We start from the raw sequence: 23,146 nt of genomic DNA, 5'->3' as shown, positions 1-23,146 counted from the left end.
AAGATACAATTAGAATTTGGGCTTTATACTCTAGCATTTTGGATTTGAAATCAAATTTAGAGGAGACAGTACAGAATGTCACTTTTTATTTGAGGGTATTTTTCTGTATCTCCCTCCCTCTCTCTCCCCCTCTCTACCGCACCAGCTGTCTCAACATCTGAATGCTCAGCTATGAAAAGCCAACTGACATTTCCTCCTGAGGTGCTGACCTGTTGCACCCTCTACAACGACTGTGATTATTTTTTGACCCTGCTCGTCATCTATGAATGTTTGAACATCTTGAAGAATGATCTGGCCTTAATGGCCATGTACTCTCATAATATCCACCGGGAACAACCAGAAGAGGACAGGCCACCCCTCAGAGAGTGGTTCTTCTCTAGGTTTCTTCCTAGGTTCCTGCCTTCTAGGGAGTTTTTCCTAGCCACCATGCTTCTACATTCTGTTAAAATTGCGCCGACAGATAGGGCCACCGTGCTTCTAGCTCTTAGGAAACTTTGCAGTTTTTTAATGTGTTATTTCTTACATCGTTAGCCCAGATTTTTTTGTGTGTTATTACATACAGCCGGGAAGAACTTTTGGGTATATTGACTGGCGGTAACCAGCATTACGACCAGAAATACGACTTTCCCGAATCAGATCCTTTGTGCGTACCCCACAGGGCAATTGAACTGATTCCAGAGGCTGATCCAAAACACTGCCGGCGGAGGAGAGGTACTCGGAGTGGACTTCTAGTCCGACTCAGGAGGCGCGCACATCACCCACCGCTTCTGAGTATATTACTCGCTAATGTTCAGTCTCTGGATAATAAAGTTGACGAGCTCAGGGTGAGTCCCTGAGCTTGTCTGAGTCCGTACAGCCAGTTAGGTTCTCAGTTCATTGCGCAGACAGGATTAATATCTCTCTGGGAAGAAGGTCAGGGGTGTATGTTTCATGATTAACCCCTCATGGTGTGATTGTGATAACATACAGCAGCCTTTCTTAAAGTATGGGTGGGTCACGGACCTGTTAATGGTGGGTCGCGACGTGTGAGAGTAAATTTATAATTATTTCATTAATTACTGGAATTGATTTGGCCAAGTGCATCTGCGCTCTCTGTTCAGTGCGCTCTCTGCTTAGCAGCGGTCTCTGCTTAGTGGGAGAAGGAGATGCTGTGTGTTTCACGGTTTACCGGATCTTTTTTCTGCAGTTTTCTTGAAAATCAGGGCAGAATGCTTCAGGGCAGAATGCTTCAGGAAACAGTGCTTCAACGGTGGAAAAGTAAGTCAGCTAGCAAGGCATTGTTGTCATTTTATAACAGGTGATGATAAGCAGAAATACGGGAGTACTAACTCTCATAGTAGTAGATGTGAGTTTCTCTTTCAAACAATCCCCTGGCCTTGTACACAGCTAATAGCTAACATTTGCCAAAGCAAGCTAGCTACTGATAGTGCAGATGAAGATGAAAAATGATCAAGATTACTGTACATCTTACTGTAGAAATGATTGTTGAAAGAAAGTCTAGGTTGGAACTGTTGCTGTTAAAATGTATTAACTGGAATACACTGATTGAAGCAAGATGCTGTTTGAGGCAAACACACTCACACAGTTCTGGTTTGCTCATCTACAGCAGAAAGTGGTCTCCTGCCTGACTGAGAAAGCAGTAGATGTTCTCATCCGGTTTGGCACCACATACCTATGCAAGTTAGGGTTCTCAACTCTGACATACTTAAAAAACAAGTACAGAAATGGTTTAAAAAACAGAGCCCAAATAGACATGCCTGTTGAAAACGTCAACCAGCCACACACCTCTCATTAGGACAGTGTATGTGTGTGTTTTCTGGTCTATATCTGTGTGATGTGATCGATCAGTTTATTTCAGTTCAGAATAAAAATCATGTATTGTATTTTAACAGCACCAGTTCCAACCTAGACAGATATGTAAGAGTGTTTTTAATGGGGGAAAATAAACCTGAATAGATATTTATATGGATATTTAATTTCATTGTTATTTGTTTTGTCTATATTGCATTTGTTTTAGGCATAAGGGCAATGAAATATTTATTATATAAATATGTATGTATAGTTGCATATTTTCCTAAGCTTGGGTCCCAAGAAAATACAGAAAATCTCATTTGGGTCCCAGGCTGAAAAAGATTAAGAACCCCTGACACACAGGAACTCAAGCTCTTTTGTTCACCCGACCTAGAATACCTCACAATCTAATGCCGACCGTATTACATCCCAAGAGAATTCTCTTTGGTTATAGTCACAGTCATGTATATTCCCTCTCAAGCCAAAAAACACTACCGAAGTTCTATCAACAAATTGACTGTAGTACTCGCGTTGCTAAAACACTCAACCCTTGCTACTCCAACTTGCGGGATGCCTACAAGGCCCTCCTCGCCCTCCTTTTATTCCTAAAGGTGAGTGGCTAGCATGTTTTTGTGCATCATTATTCATGATCCATTCATGTTTTTTCTTTATCATGGTATTATCAGGATCAATTGAGAAGTATTCACAAACTTCTTATTTCCACACTTAGAAAGAAAATTACTCCAGATGTCATCCATCATTTAGTTACTATTGGACATGATAAGTGCATTCATTTCTAAATAGTAAGACATATTTATGTGAGTATTGGCCATTTATGTAGTCTTTTGATCTCAAATCCAAAATGTTGGAGTATAGAGACAAAATTTTAATGTTAGCGTCACTTTCCAAATACATATGGTGAGGACTGTACACCATTTAGATTTTTTTTTTTAATCCAAAGTGACTTAGTCATTCGTGCATACATCTCCGTATGGGTGGCCTCAGCAGGAATCGAACCCACAATGATCGTGTCCCTCATATCTATATCATTAACCCACATATGAGACGGTCCTACAGTCCAACAAAACCATGATGTGCTGAACACTACAGACATTCTCCCAATCCAACACTACCCCCCCCCCCCCCCCCCCCCCCCCACACACACACACACACACAGCGCCATTATGAACAATTATTTCATCCTTGATTGGCTCCTTCCGGTCTGTTCAATTCGTGCCCCCCAGTGGAGGAGTTCATGTGTGCCGCCACAGAGCTAAGGGGGGTAGAAAGAGATAGAGAGAGAGAGGGGAGGACAAATTGAAAAAGAGAGAGAAAGAGGATGAGAAAGAGAGAGAGAGAGAGAGAGAGAGAGAGAGAGAGAGAGAGGAGAAGAAAGAGAGAGAGGAGAGAGAGAGAGAGAGAGACGGACCTCTGACTAGCACAACGAGGGAGACACATCTCAGCACTGAGTCGACATAGTGTGTGTGTGTGTTTGGTTTTACTATCCTTGTGGGGTTAGAGGTTAGATGTCAGGGTTAGGGGTTTGAGGTTATCAAATCAAATATTATTTGTCACATACACGTGTTTAGCAGATGTTATCGCGGGTGTAGCGAAATGCTAGCTCCGACAGTGCAGTAATATCTAACAGTTTCACAACATATACCCAAAATATATGTAAATCTAAGTAAGGAATGGATTAAGAATATAAATAAATATGTCAGAGAGGCATTGGATAAGATACAATGGCATAGTAGAGAGTACAGTATATATATATGAGATGGGTGATGCAATATTTACACACAATTAAAGTGACTAATTGTGGAAGTCAGCTTTGAACTGGGACTCCACTTTGTCCCTATACCGATGTTTAGCTTGCTTGATTGCTTGCAGAGGGAGTAAGTACACTGTTTGTATTTTTCCATATTCCCAGTCTTCTTGCCCTGGTTAAATGCTCCCATCTAGCCACAGTTTCTGGTTGGGGTAGGTTTTAATAGTCACAGTGGGTACAACTGTCTCAATCTCCTATGCAATAATCTCATATGCACTTCCTGATAAACTCATTCACCGTTTCGGTATATGTGTCGATAATATTTTCTGAAGCTACTCTGAACATATCCCAGTCCGCCGTGATCAAAATATTGAAGCGTGGAATATTGAAGCGTCAGACCAGCGTTGAATAGTCCTTACCACGGGTGCTTCTTGATTGAGTAGCTGCCTATACGTAGGATGGGAGGAGCAAGACGGAATCGTGGTCCAATTTGCTGAATGGAGGGCTGGGGAGGGCCTTATATGCATTCTGGAAGGTGTATAGCAATGGTCGAGCGTTTTAGCAGCGCAAGTACAACAATCAATATGTTGATAGAATTTCGGGAGCCTTTTCCTCAAATTTGCGTTGTTAAAACAACCAGCTACAATAAATGCAGCCTGTGGATATGTGGTTTTCAGTTTGCATAAAGTCCAGCGAAGTTCCTTGAGGGCCATCAGGGGGATTGGGAGGGGGATATAGACCGCTGTGGCTATCATTGACAAAACTTATCTTGGGAGATAGTACGGTCGGCATTTGATCATGAGATATTCAGAAGGACTTGAGTTCCTGTATGTTATGACAGTTACACCATAAGTCGTTAATCATAAAACATATACCTCCACCCTTCTGCTTCTCGGAGAGATGTTTGTTCCTGACGGCGCGATGTATTGAGAACCCAACTGGTTTTACAGAGTCAGACTGTATATCTCGAGAGAGCCATGTTTCCGTGAAGCAGAGTATGTTACAATCCCTGGTGTCTCTCTGAAAAGCAACTCTCGCCTTGAACTCATCAATTTTATTATCCAGAGGTTGGACATTAGCGAGTAAAATACTCGGGAGCGGTGGGTGGTGTGCACGCTTCCTAAGTCGGACCAGAAGATCGCCCCGAGTACCTCTCCTCCGGCGGCGTTGTTTTGGGTCAGCCTCTGGAATAAGTTAAATTGCTCTGGGGAGAGCAAACAAAGGATCCACTTGAAGTCCTAATCCTGGTCATGATGCTGGTAGTTCTGGTGAGTTACTGCCGCTCTAATATCCAATAGTTCTTCCCGGCTGTATGTAATGACACAAATCCATTCCTGAGCTAATAACGGAAAAAATAGTACATAAACAAACAAAATACTGCAGAGTTGCTTAAGAGCTAGTTGCGATGCTGCCATCTCCGTCAGCGCCATTAAAATCTTAGGGTTAAGTTAGGGGTAAGGGAAACAGGATTTTGAATGGGATTCAATTGTTTGGACCCAACAAGTATAGTAAAACAAACGTGAAACAAACATGTATGTGGAAGTGGGGGGTTATGAGGCAATGTTACCATGTGCACTACAAGTTAACCTCTTAGAGCTCTAGGGGCGCTATTTCATTTTTGGATAAAAAACGTTCCCGTTTTAAGCGCGATATTTTGTCACGAAAAGATGCTCGACTATGCATATTCTTGACAGTTTTGGAAAGAAAACACTCTGAAGTTTCAGAATCTGCAAAGATTTTGTCTGTAAGTGCCCCAGAACTCATTCTACAGGCGAAACCAAGATGATGCATCACCCAGGAATTAGCAGAATTTCTGAAGCTCTGTTTTCCATTCTCTCCTTATATGGCTGTGATTGCGCAACGAATGAGCCTACACTTTCTGTCGTTCGCCCAAGGTCTTAGCAGCATTGTGACGTATTTGTAGGCATATCATTGGAAGATTGACCATAAGAGACTACATTTCCCAAGTGTCCGCCTGGTGTCCTGCGTCGAATTCGGTGCGCAATTGCCAGCTGCTTCCACTTTACCATTTGATTCAGGGGAGAAAGCATGTGTCCAAGAACGATGTATCAATGAAGAGATATGTGAAAAACACCTTGATGATTGATTCTAAACAACGTTTGCCATGTTTTCAGTCGATATTATGGAGTTAATTTGGAAAAAAGTTTGCGTTTTGAGGACTGAATTTATGGATTTTTTTTGGTGGCCAAATGTGATGTATAAAACAGAGCTATTTCTAATACACAAGGAATCTTTTTGGAAAAACTGAGCATCTGCTATCTAACTGAGAGTATCCTCATTGAAAACATCAGAAGTTCTTCAAAGGTAAATGATTTTATTTGAAGGCTTTTATGTTTTTGTTAATGTTGCGTGCTGGATGCTAACGCTAATGCTAACGCTAAATGCTAACGCGAAATGCTAACTCTAGCTAGCTACTTTTACACAAATTATTGTTTTCCTATGGTTGAGAAGCATATTTTGAAAATCTGAGATGACAGTGTTGTTTACAAAAGGCTAAGCTTGAGAGATGGCATATTTATTTCATTTCATTTGCGATTTTCATAAATAGTTAACGTTGTGTTATGCTAATGAGCTTGCTGATAGATTTACACAATCCTGGATACAGGGTTTTTTTCATAGCTAAACGTGACGCAGAAAACGGAGCGATTTGTCCTAAACAAATAATCTTTCAGGAAAAACTGAACATTTGCTATCTGAGAGTCTCCTCATTGAAAACATCTGAAGTTCTTCAAAGGTAAATGATTTTTTTGAATGCTTTTCTGTTTTTTTGTGTAAATGTTGCCAGCTGAATGTTAATGCTAAATGCTACGTTAGCCATCAATACTGTTACACAAATGCTTGTTTTGCAATGGTTGAGAAGCATATTTTGAAAATCTGAGATGACAGTGTTGTTAACAAAAGGCTAAGCTTGAGAGCTAGCATATTTATTTCATTTCATTTGCGATTTTCATGAATAGTTAACGTTGCGTTATGGTAATGAGCTTGAGTCTGTATTCACGAACCCGGATCCGGGATGGGGAGATCAGAAAGGTTAAAGTACTATATGTGTATTCATGTCTTTACATTTTCCATTTCTCTCTTTACTCTGAGTATTGCATGTTTGTGTTGCATGTTAAATTCTGCCCTGATGGTGTGACCTGTGAAATATTCTCAAAACAGGAAGTAAGTTAGCATTCAGTATTGTGAGGTAGTTGGATGATAGGATCAAGATACTTGCATGTGATGAGTCCAGGGTTTTTCCTGCATAGTGAATTCTTAGGTCGGCTGACCGTGACTACTGCCTCACTGAGTTACCACCTACTACCTTTTTTTGAGCCAGGAAAAATCCTGGCGTCATCCTGAAGGCTCTGTTCCAATATCCATATACTAGCATACGACTTAAAATTAGGCAATATATTGGGCATGCATTGAAAGAGATGTGCTAGTATGGACATTGGAACGTAGCCAATGGTCAATGATCCCTGATTGTCAGCCATGTTTCTTATACCCTTCATGCACAGCAAACCCTGAGTGTCCATTGTGGGTCTTCCATTTATGCACAGGAACAACTAGCCTGTTTGTCCACCATTCTGGTTCTGGTAAAACCCAAGTGTCCACTGTCTATCATTCGGGATATACCCTGAACGTGCTGATGAACATCAAATCATCTCACTGTGACAGACCTCACCATTCCCAAAGACACACTTGCAACTCATGCCAACCGCAAAACAAAATAGCTGCTTTCACAGCAACAACCAATATATACACCTTCAAATCCATAGCTGTTCCATGTTCCAGTCACCCAGTCAGTCATCCAGTCGTCCTTCTATCCAGTCAGCCAGCCATCCTCCATCTAGTAATCCAGTTATCCAGTCACCCAGTAATCCAATCACCCAGTCATATAATTATGCAGTCAACTCATCATCCAGTCGTCCTTCCATCTAGTCAACCAGTCATCAAGACATCCTTCCATCTAGTCAACCAGTCATCCAGTCGTCCTTCCATCCAGTCAACCAGTCATCCAGACATCCTTCCTTTCAGTCAGTAATCCAGTCATCCAGTTCACAGCACCTGCCAAACAGTATCACGTCCCTCTCTCTCTCTCTTGCTCTCTCACTAATCGGGAGACCAGAGTAGCAGCGTTCCACAAAAACACTGATCCTGCTGCAGGTTTCCTGGTACTTTACTTTAGTAATTCAGTCATTGAAAAAACTCACTTAATAAAGATGCCCCTGCCTGATTGTGAGACTTATGGTGATCTTACTCAGTGTAATGTCAATGGGAAAAGAGGGAGTTTATTAAGCATTTATTAAGTGTTCATTAAGCGTTTATTAAAGTCACGTCCACTGTGACTGAAAAAAAACAGATTGATAATTAAAAAATGCAAATGGCCAATACTCACCTTTTGTAGGCTGGTTGGATTCAACTGAGTTTTGTCAATGATTTTTATTGCAACCTGGAGGAGGCATGAGGAGAACTTGGGGTCAGAGAAAGCAAAGAAGGACATTTTACAAAAAAGCACAACAAGAAGACAAAAACATCCCAGTAGAAAAACTAGTGGTCGCTAAGGCCAAAGCTAATTGGGATCCATTTAAATAAAAGAACAACCACAACTATAGATCCCCCTCCCATCCACTTCCTATCCATGACAAAGTCTCACATCTCTGCCCTATATCCCATGTCCCCCCCAATCACTACAACAACCCAAACCTAAGACCAGGGTTCCCCAACTGACAACCCGTGGGTGGTTTTATTCCCACCTCCCCCTCTCTCTTTGCCTCCGCTTGCTCTCTCTCCATCTCTCTTGCTTTCCCTCCTCCTCCTTTCTCTCTCCTCCTCCTCTCCCTCCCGCCTCTCTCCCTCTCTCCACGCTGCTCTCTCTCTCTCTGTGCCGCTCTTTTTCTCTCCCCGTGCCTCTCTCTGTAATTGTTGGACATAAAATAATGTAAAAACACCAGGAAATCAGCTCCAAGTGATTTTAATTTTGGTAATCTGTTCCCAAGTATTCCCAAGCATAATAGAGAGACGTGATGCTATACAAATGTAAGCAAGGTTTGAAATTCTTCTGTTTAATTCAAATATTATATCTGTTTAGGCTTCTTGCAGTCAATTTGCAGTCTACAAATTATTTGTAATTATGTTCCGGCCCCCCGACCAGCCGCCCAAGAAAATCGGCCCGCGACTGAATCTAGTTGATGATCTCTGCCCTAGACTTGACATTCTATGCATCTGAAGAGATTTTAGATAATTTGCTTGGTATAAACACTAGAGTGAAGCTTCTTGCTATGCTGGGTCTAGGGGTCAATTTGGGATTGGGCCCCATGCATCCGTCCAACTCACTACCATAGAAATGTACACTATTTCTACGCTTTCTATGACTAGCACCCTTCCTTTGCATCATGTACCTTACCCAACAACCCCCCACCCTCCCTGTGCCCCAGCCTCACCTCCTTGCCCGTCAGGATGTGGCGCGCCAGTTTGACCTTGGCAAAGTTGCCCTTGCCGATGGTCTTGAGCAGGCGGTAGTTGCCGATGTGCGGAGTCTCGTCAGAGCAGGAGGCCATGGAGTTCCTGCAGCGGGCACCCAGCGAGCGGCTGGACAGGCTGGTTCCCTTGTCTGAGCGGCTGGCAGCCAGGGTCACATGCTGGGGGGAGAGAATATATGGGAAAGGGGGGGGGGTCACCACCAGCACCCCGATGACAACGACCACGCAAAGCCTGGTAACTCTAAAACTCTTTTCACACTATCCTGGTGACCCGAAACATACACTGAACAAAAATATAAATCGCAACATATAAAGTGTTGGTCCCATGTTTCATAAGCTGATCAAATCATTCCCAGAAATCCTGCAGTACATAGACACAAAATCTTATTTCTCTCAAATTTGGTGAACAAATTTGTTTACATCCCTGTTAGTGAGCATTTATCCTGCCAAGATAATCCATCCACCTGACAGGTGTTGCATATCAAGAAGCTGATTAAACAGCATGTTCATTACATAGGTGTGTAAAATGTGCAGTTTTGCCACACAACACAATGCCACAGATGTCTCAAGTTTTGAGAGAGCGTGCAATTGGCATGCTGACTGCAGGAATGTCCACCAGACCTGTTGCCTGAAAATTGAATGTACCTTTTTCTACCATGAGCTGCCTTCTACCATAAGCTGCGTTTTAGAGAATTTGGCAGTACGTCCAAACATCCTCACAACCCCAGAGCATGTTTAACCACGCCAGCCCAGGACCTCCACAAACTCATTCTGATTGGCTGGGCCTAGCTCTCCAGTGGATGATGCCCCCCCAGCCCACCCCTAACCACACCCCTGCCCAGTAATGAGAAATCCATAGATTAGAACATAATGAATTTTCAGTTATTTCAGTTGACTGATTTCCTTATATGAACTGTAACTCAGTAAAATCTTTGAAATTGTTGTATGTTGCTGTCACGACCTGACCTTAGTTATCTTTGTTTTCTTTATTATTTTGGTTCGGTCAGGGTGTGACGAGGGTGGTATGTGTGTTTTGTCTTGTCTAGGATTTTTTGTATATCTATGGGGTTTTGATATTGTCTAGGTATATGTAGGTCTATGGTGGCCTGAATTGGTTCCCAATCAGAGACAGCTGTTTATCGTTGTCTCTGACTGGGGATCCTATTTAGGTTGCCATTTTCCATTTTGGTTTTGTGGGTTATTGTCTATGTGTAGTTGCATGTCAGCACGCGTTCTTTATAGCGTCACGTTCATTTTGTTGTTTTGTTAATTTGTTTAAGTGTTCTTCGTTAATTAAAGAAGTATGTATTCCAATCACGCTGCGCCTTGGTCTCATCAATATGACGAACGTGACAGAATAACCCACCAAACCAGGACCAAGCAGCGTGAAAAGGAGGAACAGCGCTTAATGGGGAAATGGACCTGGGAGGAGATATTAAATGGAGCAGGACCCTGGACACAGCCGGGGGAGTATCGGCGTCCTAAGGAACGGCGATACTACGAGGAGAAATACAGGAGAATAGAGGAACGGTGACGATATGAAGGTACACGGCTAGCACGAAAGCCCGAAAGGCAGCTCCAATAAAATAATGTTGGGGGTGCACATGAGGAGATTGCCTGAGTCAGATAGGAGATCTGAGACAACTCCTCGTGCTTACTGTGGGGAGCGTGTTACTGGTCAGGCACCGTGTTATGCGGTAGAGCGCATGGTGTCTCCAGTGCGCTATTCTAGCCTGGTGTGCTCTATTCCAGCTCCTCGCATTGGCCGGGCTAGAATGGGCATCCAGCCAGGAAGGGGGATGCCGGCTCAGCGCTCCTGGTCTCCAGTATACCTCTTTGGACCAGGATATCCTGCGCCGGCTCTGCGTACTGTGTCTCCGGTGAGTCTGCACAGCCCAGTGCGTCCTGTGCCAGCGCCCTGAAAATAAACATCCAGCCAGGACGGGTTGTGTCAGCTCTACACTCCAGACCTACAGTGCGCCTCCACAGTCCAGTACGTCCTGTTCCTCCTCCCCGCACTCGCCCTGAAGTGCATGTCACCAGCCCGGTACCACCAGTGCCGGCACCACACACCAGGTTTCCAGTGCGCCTCCAGGGTCCAGTACGCCCTGTTCCTGCTCCTCGCACTCGCCTTGAGGTGCATGTCCCCAGCCCAGTACCACCAGTGCCGGCACCACGCACCAGGCCTACAGTGCGCCTCGGCAGTCCAGTACGCCCTGTTCCTGCTCCTCGCACTCACCCTGAGGTGCGTGTCCCCAACCCGGTACCACCAGTGCCGGCACCACGCACCAGGCCTACAGTGCGCCTCGGCAGTCCAGAGTGTCCGGCGACAGTACCGAGTCCAGAGCGTCCGGCGATGATACCCAGTCAAGAGCGTCCCGCGACGGTACCCAGTCCAGAGCGTCCCGCGACAGTACCCAGTCAAGAGCGTCCGGCGACAGTACCCAGTCCAGAGTGTCCAGTGACAGTACCCAGTCCAGAGCGTCCGGCGACATTACCCAGTCCAGAGCGTCCGGCGACATTACCCAGTCAAGAGCGTCCGGCGACATTACCCAGTCAAGAGCGTCCCGCGACAGTACCCAGTCAAGAGCGTCCGGCGACAGTAACCAGTCCAGAGCGTCCAGCGACAGTACCCAGTCAAGAGCGTCCGGCGACATTACCCAGTCAAGAGCGTCCGGCGACATTACCCAGTCCAGAGCGTCCGGCGACGGTACCCAGTCCGGAACCTCCGGCGACGGTACCCAGTCCGGAACCTCCGGCGACGGTACCCAGTACGGAACCTCCGGCGACGGTACCCAGTCCGGAGCGTCCGGCGACGGTACCCAGTACGGAACCTCCAACGACGGTACCCAGTACGGAACCTCCGGCGACGGTACCCAGTACGGAACCTCCGGCGACGGTACCCAGTCCAGAAAGTCCGGCGACATTACCCAGTCCGGAACCTCCGGCGACGGTACCCAGTCCGGAACCTCCGGCGACGGTACCCAGTACAGAACCTCCGGCGACGGTACCCAGTCCGGAACCTCCGGCGACGGTACCCAGTCCAGAGCGTGCCACAGTCCGGAACCTCCAGCGACGGTCCCCAGCCTGGGGTCTCCAGCGACGGTCACCAGCCCGGAAGGGGGGCGGCATCCAGAACCAGAGCCGCCACCGAGGTTAGATGCCCACCCAGACCCTCCCATATAGGTTTAGGTTTGCAGCCTTTGGGGGGGGGGATACTGTCACGACCTGACCTTAGTTAACTTTGTTTTCTTTATTATTTTGGTTAGGTCAGGGTGTGACGAGGGTGGTATGTGTGTTTTGTCTTGTCTAGGGTTTTTTGTATATCTATGGGGTTTTGGTATTGTCTAGGTATATGTAGGTCTATGGTGGCCTGAATTGGTTCCCAATCAGAGACAGCTGTTTATCGTTGTCCCTGATTGGGAATCCTATTTAGGTTGCCATTTTGGTTTTGTGGGTTATTGTCTAAGTGTAGTTGCATGTCAGCACACAACTTATAGCCTCACGTTAATTTTGTTAGTTTGTTTAAGTGTTCTTTGTTAATTAAAGAAGTATGTATTCCTATCACGCTGCGCCTTGGTCTCATCAATATGACGAACGTGACAGTTGCGTTTATATGTTTGTGCAGTATACTTAGCTGGCTCTGATATTTTATTTTCATTGCCTTCTCTAGTACATTTCCAGCAACTATGGTGGATGCGTAACCAGGCCAGCCCAGTACAGCTCGGCGGGCTAAAAAGGGTACAAGACCAACTGTGAGACCAATAGCCCTTTCACACTACTGTGCCAACCGATGACCTGAACCACACTACTGTGCTGGCTTGGATGGAAGGAATTTTTATTTTCAAATGGCCCCTTCCAGCATGGTTTCAGCAACTATGGTGGATGTGTAACCAGGCCATTACAGTTTGGCTCGGCATGGTAGTGTTTAAGGTACTATTCTACTGGACTGGACTGCCATTATAGCATGGTGGCTCTGGCTCTCCAATAGGACAGGGTATTTATTTATTTATTTTTTATTTCACCTTTATTTAACCAGGTAGGCAAGTTAAGAACAAGTTCTCATTTACAATTGCGACCTGGCCAAGATAAAGCAAAGCAGTTTGACACACAATGACACAGAGTTACACATGGAGTAAAACAAACATACAGTCAATAATACAGTAGAAACAAGTATATATACGATGTGAGCAAATGAGGTGAGATAGGGGAGGTAAAGGCAAAAAAAGGCCATGGTGGCAAAGTAAATACAATATAGCAAGTAAAACACTGGAATGGTAGATTTGCAGTGGAAGAATGTGCAAAGTAGAAATAAAAATAATGGGGTGCAAAGGAGCAAAATAAATAAATAAATAAATAAATAAAATAAATACAGTAGGGAAAGAGGTAGTTGTTTGGGCTAAATTATAGGAGGGCTATGTACAGGTGCAGTAATATGTGAGCTGCTCTGACACCTGGTGCTTAAAGCTAGTGAGGGAGATAAGTGTTTCCAGTTTTAGAGATTTTTGTAGTTCGTTCCAGTCATTGCCAGCAGAGAACTGTAAGGAGTCGCGGCCAAAGAAAGAATTGGTTTTGGGGGTGACCAGAGAGATATACCTGCTGGAGTGCGTGCTACAGGTGGGTGATGCTATGGTGACCAGCGAGCTGAGATAAGGGGGGACTTTACCTAGCAGGGTCTTGTAGATGACATGGAGCCAGTGGGTTTGGCGACGAGTATGAAGCGAGGGCCAGCCAACGAGAGCGTACAGGTCGCAATGGTGGGTAGTTTATGGGGCTTTGGTGACAAAACGGATGGCACTGTGATAGACTGCATCCAATTTGTTGAGTAGGGTATTGGAGGCTATTTTGTAAATGACATCGCCGAAGTCGAGGATTGGTAGGGTGGTCAGTTTTACAAGGGTATGTTTGGCAGCATGAGTGAAGGATGCTTTGTTGCAAAATAGGAAGACAATTCTAGATTTAACTTTGGATTGGAGATGTTTGATGTGGGTCTGGAAGGAGAGTTTACAGTCTAACCAGACACCTAGGTATTTGTAGTTGTCCACGTATTCTAAGTCAGAGCCGTACAGAGTAGTGATGTTAGACAGGTGGGCAGGTGCAGGCAGCGATCGGTTGAAGAGCATGCATTTAGTTTGACTTGTATTTAAGAGCAATTGAAAGCCACGGAAGTTGAGTTGTATGGCATTGAAGCTTGCCTGGAGGGTTGTTAACACAGTGTCCAAAGAAGGTCCAGAAGTATACAAAATGCAATGGTGGGTAGTTTATGGGGCTTTGGTGACAAAACGGATGGCACTGTGATAGACTGCATCCAATTTGTTGAGTAGGGTATTGGAGGCTATTTTGTAAATGACATCGCCGAAGTCGAGGATTGGTAGGGTGGTCAGTTTTACAAGGGTATGTTTGGCAGCATGAGTGAAGGATGCTTTGTTGCAAAATAGGAAGACAATTCTAGATTTAACTTTGGATTGGAGATGTTTGATGTGGGTCTGGAAGGAGAGTTTACAGTCTAACCAGACACCTAGGTATTTGTAGTTGTCCACGTATTCTAAGTCAGAGCCGTCCAGAGTAGTGATGTTAGACAGGTGGGCAGGTGCAGGCAGCGATCGGTTGAAGAGCATGCATTTAGTTTGACTTGTATTTAAGAGCAATTGAAAGCCACGGAAGTTGAGTTGTATGGCATTGAAGCTTGCCTGGAGGGTTGTTAACACAGTGTCCAAAGAAGGTCCAGAAGTATACAAAATGGTGTCGTCTGCGTAGAGATGGATCAGAGAGTCACCAGCAGCAAGAGCGACATCATTGATGTATACAGAGAAGAGAGTCGGTCCAAGAATTGAACCCTGTGGCACCCCCATAGAGACTGCCAGAGGTCCGGACAACAGACTCTCCGATTTGACACACTGAACTCAGAGAAGTAGTTGGAGAAGTAGTTGGTGAACCAGGCGAGGCAATAATTTGAGAAACCAAGGCTGTCGAGTCTGCCGATGAGGATGTGGTGATTGACAGAGTCGAAAGCCTTGGCCAGATCAATGAATACGGCTGCACAGTAATGTTTCTTATCGATGGCGGTTAAGATATCGTTTAGGACCTTGAGCGTGGCTGAGGTGCACTCATGACCAGCTCTGAAACCAGATTGCATAGCAGAGAGGGTATGGTAAGATTCGAAATGGTCGGTAATCTGTTTGTTGATTTGGCTTTCGAAGACCTTAGAAAGGCAGGGTAGGATAGATATAGGTCTGTAGCAGTTGGGTCAAGAGTGTCTCCCCATTTGAAGAGGGGGATGACCGCAGCTGCTTTCCAACCTTTGGGAATCTCAGACGACACGAAAGAGAGGTTAAACAGGCTAGTAATAGGGGTGGCAACGATTTCGGCAGATCATTTTAGAAAGAAAGGGTCCAGATTGTCTAGCCCGGCTTATTTGTAGGGTTCCAGATTTTGCAGCTCTTTCAGAACATCAGCTGACTGGATTTGGGAGAAGGAGGAATGGGGAAGGCTTGGGCGAGTTGCTGTGGGGGGTGCAGTGCTGTTGACCGGGGTAGGGGTAGCCAGGTGGAAAGCATGGCCAGCCGTAGAAAAATGCTTATTGAAATTCTCAATTATAGTGGATTTATCAGTGGTGACAGTGTTTCCTATCTTCAGTGCAGTGGGCAGCTGGGAGGAGGTGTTCTTATTCTCCATGGACTTTACAGTGTCCCAGAATTTTTTTGAGTTAGTGTTGCAGGAAGCAAATTTCTGCTTGAAAAAGCTAGCCTTGGCTTTTCTAACTGCCTGTGTATAATGGTTTCTAGCTTCCCTGAAAAGCTGCATATCACGGGGGCTGTTCGATGCTAATGCAGAACGCCATAGGATGTTTTTGAGTTGGTTAAGGGCAGTCAGGTCTGGGGTGAATCAAGGGCTATATCTGTTCCTGGTTCTAAATTACTTGAATGGGGCATGCTTATGGTAATACTGAGAGTGAAGACCTCTAAGCAAGATAACACTGATGTAAGATTGTTTTCCCTAGATCCATTTGTTCATGCAGTTGAAGTCAGAAGTTTACATACACCTTAGCCAAATACATTTAAACTCAGTTTTTCACAATTCCTGACATTTAATCAGAGTAAACATTCCCTCTATTAGGTCAGTTAGGATCCCCACTTTATTTTAAGAATGTGAAATGTCAGAATAATAGTAGAGAGAATTATTTATTTCAGCTTTTATTTCTTTCATCACATTCCCAGTGGGTTAGAAGTTACATACACTCAATTAGTATTTGGTAGCATTGCCTTTAAATTTTTTAACTCGGGTCAAACGTTATGGGTAGCCTTCCACAAGCTTCCCACAATAAGTTGGGTGAATTTTGGCCTATTCCTCCTGACAGAGCTTTTTCAGTTCTGCCCACACATTTTCTATAGGATTGAGGTCAGGGCTTTGTGATGGCCACTCCAATACCTTGACTTTGTTGTCCTTAAGCCATTTTGCCACAACTTTGGAAGTATGCTTGGGGTCATTGTCCATTTGGAAGACCCATTTGCGACCAAACTTTAACTTCCTGACTGATGTCTTGAGATGTTGCTTCGATATATCCACATAATTTCACTTCCTCATGATGCCATCTATTTTGTGAAGTGCATCCGTCCCTCCTGCAGCAAAGCACCACCACAACATGATGCTGCCACCCCGGTGCTTCACGGTTGGGATGGTGTTCTTCGGCTTGCAAGCCTCCCCCTTTTTCCTCCAAACATAACAATTGTCCTTATGGCCAAACAGGTCTATTTTTGTTTCATCAGACCAGAGGACATTTCTCCAAAAAGTATGTTCTTGGTCCCCATGTGCAGTTGCAAACCGTAGTCTAGCTTTTTTATGGCGGTTTTGGAGCAGTGGCTTCTTCCTTGCCGAACGGCCTTTCAAGTTATGTTGATATAGGACACATTTTACTGTGGATATAGATACTTTTGTACCTGTTTCCTCCAGCATCTTCACAAGGTCCTTTGCTGTTGTTTTGGGATTGATTTGCACTTTTTGCACCAAAGTACGTTAATTTCTAGGAGACAGAACACGTCTCCCTCCTGAGCATTATGACGTCTGTGTGGTTCCATGTGGTTTATACTTATGTACTATTGTTTGTATAGACGAACGTGGTACCTTCAGGCATTTGGAAATTGCTCCCAAGGATGAACCAGACATGTGGAGGTCGACAATTTTGTCGACATGTGGAGGTCTTGGCTGAGTTCTTTTGATTTTCCCATGATGTCAATCAAAGAGGCACTGAGTTTGAAGGTAGACCTTGAAATACATCCACAGGTACACCTCCAATTGACTCAAATGATGTCAATTAGCCTATCAGAAGCTTCTAAAGCCATGACATCATTTTCTGGAATTTTCCAAGCTGTTTAAAGGCACAGTCAGCTTAGTGTATGTAAACTTCTGACCCACTGGAATTGTGATACAGTGAATTATAAGTGAAAAAATCTGTCTGTAAACAGTTGTTGGAAAAATTACTTGTGTCATGCACAAAGTAGATGTCCTAACCGATTTGCCAAAACTATAGTTTGTTAACAAAAAATTTGCGGAGTGGTTGAAAAAAATATTTTAATGACTCCAACCTAAGTGTATGTTAATGGACTAAAAATTAGATGAATGGACTGAAAGCAACACCCAGGACTGCTGGTATACCATAGTTCTACACTGAAATTATATTCTAAGTTGGTATATTATCTTTGATTTGGACAACATCATGCCTGGGCTGCTGGGCACAATGCACAATGTTTTGGAACGTTTAGATAGAAACATATAATGTAGAACAGATGTCTCGCTACAAACATGTAGACTAAAGACCCATGTTCTATTCATGATACTTATATTTGCGATGCTTCACAAGGTTTACCTATGGAACGTGGCCCTAGTGCGGCTTGAATAGAAATACGGGAGATCATTCACTTCTAGGTAACAGATGTTGCTGAACATATGAATATGTCATTATAAATACTACTTTCATAGAACATCTTGTGCCAATTTTGGACTTTCTGATCTGTCTGATACCTGGGACAAATGTACTACTGTGTGATGTGACTATCAGTGGTCAGAAAAGTATCCAATTGTTCTACTTGAGTAAAAAATAAAGGTACCTTAATCTAAAATGACTTAAGTGAAAGTCACCCAGCAAAATACTACTTGAATAAATGTCTAAACGTATCTGGTTCTAAATGTACTTTAGTACAGTGGTGGAAAAAGTACTCAATTGTCATACTTGAGTAAAAGTAAAAAGCACAAGTAAATGCAATACATCAAAATTCCTATATTAAGCAAACCAGATGGCACCATTTTCATGTTTTTTTCAATTTAGGGACAAACAGAAGCACACTCAGATCATTTACACACGCAGTATTTGTGTTTAGTGAGTCCGCCAGATCAGAAGTATTAGGTTTGACAACGCGTTATATTGATAGGTGTGTGAATTGGACCATATTGCTACCCTGCCTGAGCATTCTAAACGTAACGACTACTTTTGGGTGTCAGGGAAAATGTATGGAGTAAAAAGTACATAGTTTCTTTAGGAATGTAAGAGGAAATGTTGTCAAAAATATAAATAGTAAAGTACAGATACCCCCCAAAAAGACTTAAGTAGTACTTTAAAGTATTTTTACTTAAGTCATTTACACCACTCACCACACCACTGACCAGTCACATAATGTCCGTGTTAAATACTTAGTCAGGGGCCAAGATGCCAAGATCACTGATGTTACTTCTAGCACTACAAATACTGAGCTGAGTTTGTTTTAGACTGCCTGGAGTGTCATTTGTGCAGGATTTGCAATTTTGGGAGTTTCTATTGGAAGAGGCAAGCTCAATCAAACACAGCTAAAGTATTTGAACCCAGGACTGGTATGCATCACATGCTAGTAAGTGCTCGATTCCAGAACCCAACAGCTTTAGTAATAGGTGCTGTGAAGATCCAATCCAAAGCTTGAGTCATGGCTAGTTTTCAGTCATTCAGGCAGGCAGCAGAGCATAAGAAAAAAAGTGTCATGTGATCAAAAGGAAACAGGACCCAAAAAAACACAAGAATAAGATGCCAGTAAGAGAGAGAGAGAAACAGAGAGAGGCGGAGAAAGAGAGAGAGAGAGAGAGAGGTGGAGAGAGAGAGAGAGAGAGAGAGAGAGAGAAAGGTGGAGAGAGAGAGGTAGAGAGGTGGAGAGAGAGAGAGGTGGAGAGAGAGAGAGGCAGAGAGAGAGAGGTAGAGATAAAGAGAGGTGGACAGAGAGAGAGAGAGAGAGAGAGAGAGAGAAAGGTGGAGAGAGAGAGAGGTAGAGAGGTGGAGAGAGAGAGAGGTGGAGAGAGAGAGAGGCAGAGAGAGAGAGGTAGAGATAAAGAGAGGTGGACAGAGAGAGAGGCAGAGAGAGAGAGAGAGAGAGCACGAGAGAGAGAGTGAGTGAGCGAGAGAGCAGATGCAGGCACAGTGGTCCCTGGCCGGTCTCGAGGCCTGAGGCGTAACACTTCCATCCCCTCAGCATGTCCTCCTGCTCTCTGCCTGAATGGCAACCTATTTCCTTTAAAATGCACTACTTTTGAATAGGGCCCATCTGGTCAAAAGTATCAAATCAAATCAAATTTTATTGGTCACATACACATGGTTAGCAGATGTTATTGCGAGTGTAGCGAAATGCTTATGTCCACTAAATAAGGAAGAGGTCCATGGGGCTCTGGTCAAAAGTAGTGCACTTTATAGGGAATAGGGTGCCATTTGGAATGCAACCACAGTCTCCACACAAACATTTGGGATTCGTAATAATGACAGATTGCTTCATCAAACAGTTCCTTGATAAACACACATTTCAGCAGAGAAATTACCATTTATGGAATCACATCTAAAGAGGAACCCCCATACACAAGTGCGTATAGTACGTTAAGCAAATTAGATAGGCCTACAGTGCATTTGGAAAGTATTCAGGCCCCTTCCCCTTTTCCACATTTTGTTATGTTACAGCCTTATTCTAAAATTGATTAAATACAACTTTTCCTCATCAATCTACACACAATACCCCGTAATGACAAATCAAAAACAGGTTTAGACATTTCTGCAAATGTACAAAAAAAAATAAAACGGAAATACCTTATGTAAATAAGTATTCAGACCTTTTGCTATGAGAATCGAAATTGAGCTCAGGTGCACATGTTTCCATTGATCATCCTTGTGATGTTTCTACAACTTGATTGGAGTCCACCAGTGGTAAATTGATTGAACATGATTTGGAAAAGCACACACCTGTCTATATAAGGTCCCACAGTTGACTGTACATGTCAGAGCAAAAACCAAGCCATGAAGTCAAAGGAATTTTCCATAGAGCTCAGAGACTGGATTGTGTCGAGGCACAAATCTGGGGAAGGGTACCGCAAAATTTCGGCAGCATTGATGGTCCCCAATAACATTGTGGCCTCCATTCATTCTTAAATGGAAGAAGTTTGGAACCACCAGAACTCTTCCTAGAGCAAGAACCCGATGGTCACTCTGACAGAGCTCCAGAGTTCCTCTGTGGAGATGAGAGAACCTTCCAGAAGGACAACCATCTATGGAGCACACCACAAATCAGGCCTTTATAGTAGAGTGGCCAGACGGAAGCGAATCCTCAGTAAAAGGCATATGACTGCCCACTTGTAGTTTGCCAAAAGGCACCTAAAGGACTCTCAAACCATGACAAACAAGATTCTCTGGTCTGATGAAACTAAGATTGAATTCTTGGCCTGAATGCCAAGCGTCACGTCTGGAGGAAACCTAGCACCATCCCTATGGTGAAGCATGGTGGCTGCAGCGTCATGCTGTGGGGATGTTTTTCAGCAGCAGGGACTGGGAGATTAGTCGGGATCTAGGGAAAGATGAATAGAGCAAAGTACAGAGAGATCCTTGATGAAAACCTGCTCTAGAGCGCTCAGGACCTCAGACTGGGATGAAGGTTCACCTTCCAACAGGACAATGACCCTAAGCACACAGCCAAGACAATGCAGGAGTGGCTTTTGGACAATTCTCTGAATGTCCTTGAGTGGCCTAGCCAGAGCCTGGACTAGAACCCATCAAACATCTCTGGTGAGACCTGAAAAATAGCTGTGCAGCAACGCTCCCCATCCAATCTGACAGAGTTTGAGAGGATCTGCAGGAAAGAATGGGAGAAACTCCCCAAATATAGGTGTGCCAAGCTTGTAGTGCCAAATAGACTCAAGGCTGTAATCGTCGAAGGTGTTTCAACAAAGCACTAAGTAAAGGGTCTGAATGCTTATGTAAATGTCATATTTCAGTATATTTTTTTAATACATTTGCAAAAATGTCTAAAAACCTGTTTTGCTTTGTCATTATAGGGTATTGTGTGTAGATTGCGGATTTTTAATTTAATCCATTTTAGAATAAGGCTGTAATGTAACAAAATGTGGAAAAAGTCAAGAGGTCTGAATACTTTCCGAAGGCGCTGTAGATAGATAGATTATGTTTATTACTAATCTCTATTGTTGCTTGTCCGGGCCCGACTGCTACTGGCTAGAGGCTGTAGCGGATGGCGCTGCGCTGTTTAACCCGATAGCTCTGTATAGTCCGCTATACGCAGCAATCAATTGCATTTGCACAACATTGTATGCAATGATCCGAAAGAGTTATCTTAAAATTAATCGGACTAGTGAAGTTTTCTCGTTTTTATTAATAGGGTACGACAATATGCCAGTCATAACGGCTGGAATACACCGGCAGTACGTGACATCACTATCTCTATACAGCGTTATAAATAGGTGACGGTTAGTATGAAGCTTCTGCGCATATCCACTGACTGAGTGTTATCGTATGCGGATGGACTCATCCCGGTCTGTTCGCCTTTTGCCATCATCTCTTTCGCTGTTAAAACGTTCAAGGATACGGCCCATTTTGAAAGAACCTGCTATGCTAAATATCCATCCACTCTCATAAACTGGCTCCCTTTTCAAACAACCAAAATGCACACCATGTAATATGCGCTACAAATAAATATGGTGAATGTAAGGCACCATATTATGAGACATAAAACAATAATCCACATAGGATGCAGAATTTCTGCATGCACACAAATTATGGGGATAGCCTAATAATTCCACTTACATGGTCCGTGCCCCTGTCGTTCCCAGACGGTAACGCAGAACGAGAAGACATTTTCCCTGAGTTTTTCCAGAATTACTCTTTGTTTGCGCTTCTAATATTTACAAGATCAGGCTCCACTGATAATAACATCCGACATCGGCAGTTCCGCAGCTGAGACCAGGTCCAAATCAATCTGCTTCTTCTCCAACCCGCGAAGCAGTGATCGAGAGGAGACTTCTGCCAATCATGGCAGCAGCAGCCAACCGATATCGGGGGTGTCCTCAAGCAAGCTGCATTTCTCTGGCAAAATTCGCTCAATTCGGAAATTTTGCACGAAAAGGAACGCAAACCCACGACTAAACGTAAATTATGGACTAATACAGGGTGATGTTTGGCCAAAGCCCAATGTTTCTGTAGCGACTCTCCACCCCCTGCCTCAGTTTGGCATACAAACAAATATGGCTTCGGGAGGAGCGTCCCCGTTTATAATAATACAACTGTATGATCTACCAATGGCCCATCGCTGTCCTGCATGCAACCGACGGTGATTGCATCACTCCTCGGGAAAACATAGGGTATTTTTGCAAAAAGGCCGAATCGTTCATAACCCGATTGTCCTGGTGGCTGCTCCGTGAGATGCGCCAATTCTCCCGTCAAAGACGCTTACTGACACATCTACCGACCGAAAACGCACTGCCTATTTTATGAGCGTAAACTTGAGCGTAAAATAAACCTATCCAAAACTGCAGAGGGAATGAGCGTGTTTGAATCACTGACCCATCTTCAATATGTATTATAGGCCTACTGCATCATTTATGTGGCCTATTGTTTGTTCTTGCATTTGTATCCAAACCGTTTGAGTACATTACGATCGGTGCTATTCTGATTGGTTAGCTATAGCCTAAACCAGTATTTAGATAAACAAACACCCCGCCACGCTCTCCAATGCATCAATCCATTTTTAAGGTATTCTCCCAACCAAAGCCATCACTCCAGAGCAGGTGCACACATTGGGATTATTGTAGGCTAGCC

The 23,146-nt window shown here is 44.0% G+C and overlaps 1 protein-coding gene across 8 annotated transcripts in view; it reads right to left on the bottom strand.

Annotated features, from left to right (window-relative positions):
- The window catches only part of mark4a (MAP/microtubule affinity-regulating kinase 4a), a 52,697-nt gene extending 29,804 nt beyond the window's left edge, over window positions 1-22,893 (bottom strand). For 4 of the 8 annotated variants that reach the window (XM_036989879.1, XM_036989881.1, XM_036989876.1 and 1 more), the window contains exons 1-3: window positions 22,136-22,892; window positions 9,007-9,204; window positions 7,962-8,015 (exon numbers count right to left, since the gene is read on the bottom strand). In XM_036989879.1, the coding sequence (XP_036845774.1) occupies window positions 7,962-8,015; window positions 9,007-9,204; window positions 22,136-22,186 (303 nt within the window). In that variant the 5' untranslated portion in view covers window positions 22,187-22,892. Of the gene's footprint in view, window positions 1-7,961; window positions 8,016-9,006; window positions 9,205-22,135 lie in introns of all 8 variants that reach the window. The other 4 variants (XM_036989880.1, XM_036989877.1, XM_036989882.1 and 1 more) reach the window with 2 other exon arrangements.
- Window positions 22,894-23,146: the final 253 nt, after the last annotated feature.

The sequence above is a fragment of the Oncorhynchus mykiss genome, chromosome 10, assembly GCF_013265735.2.
Source record: "Oncorhynchus mykiss isolate Arlee chromosome 10, USDA_OmykA_1.1, whole genome shotgun sequence".
NCBI lineage: Eukaryota > Metazoa > Chordata > Actinopteri > Salmoniformes > Salmonidae > Oncorhynchus > Oncorhynchus mykiss.
Note: the sequence above shows the minus strand (reverse complement) of the source record. Positions and strands in the feature narration are given on the sequence as shown.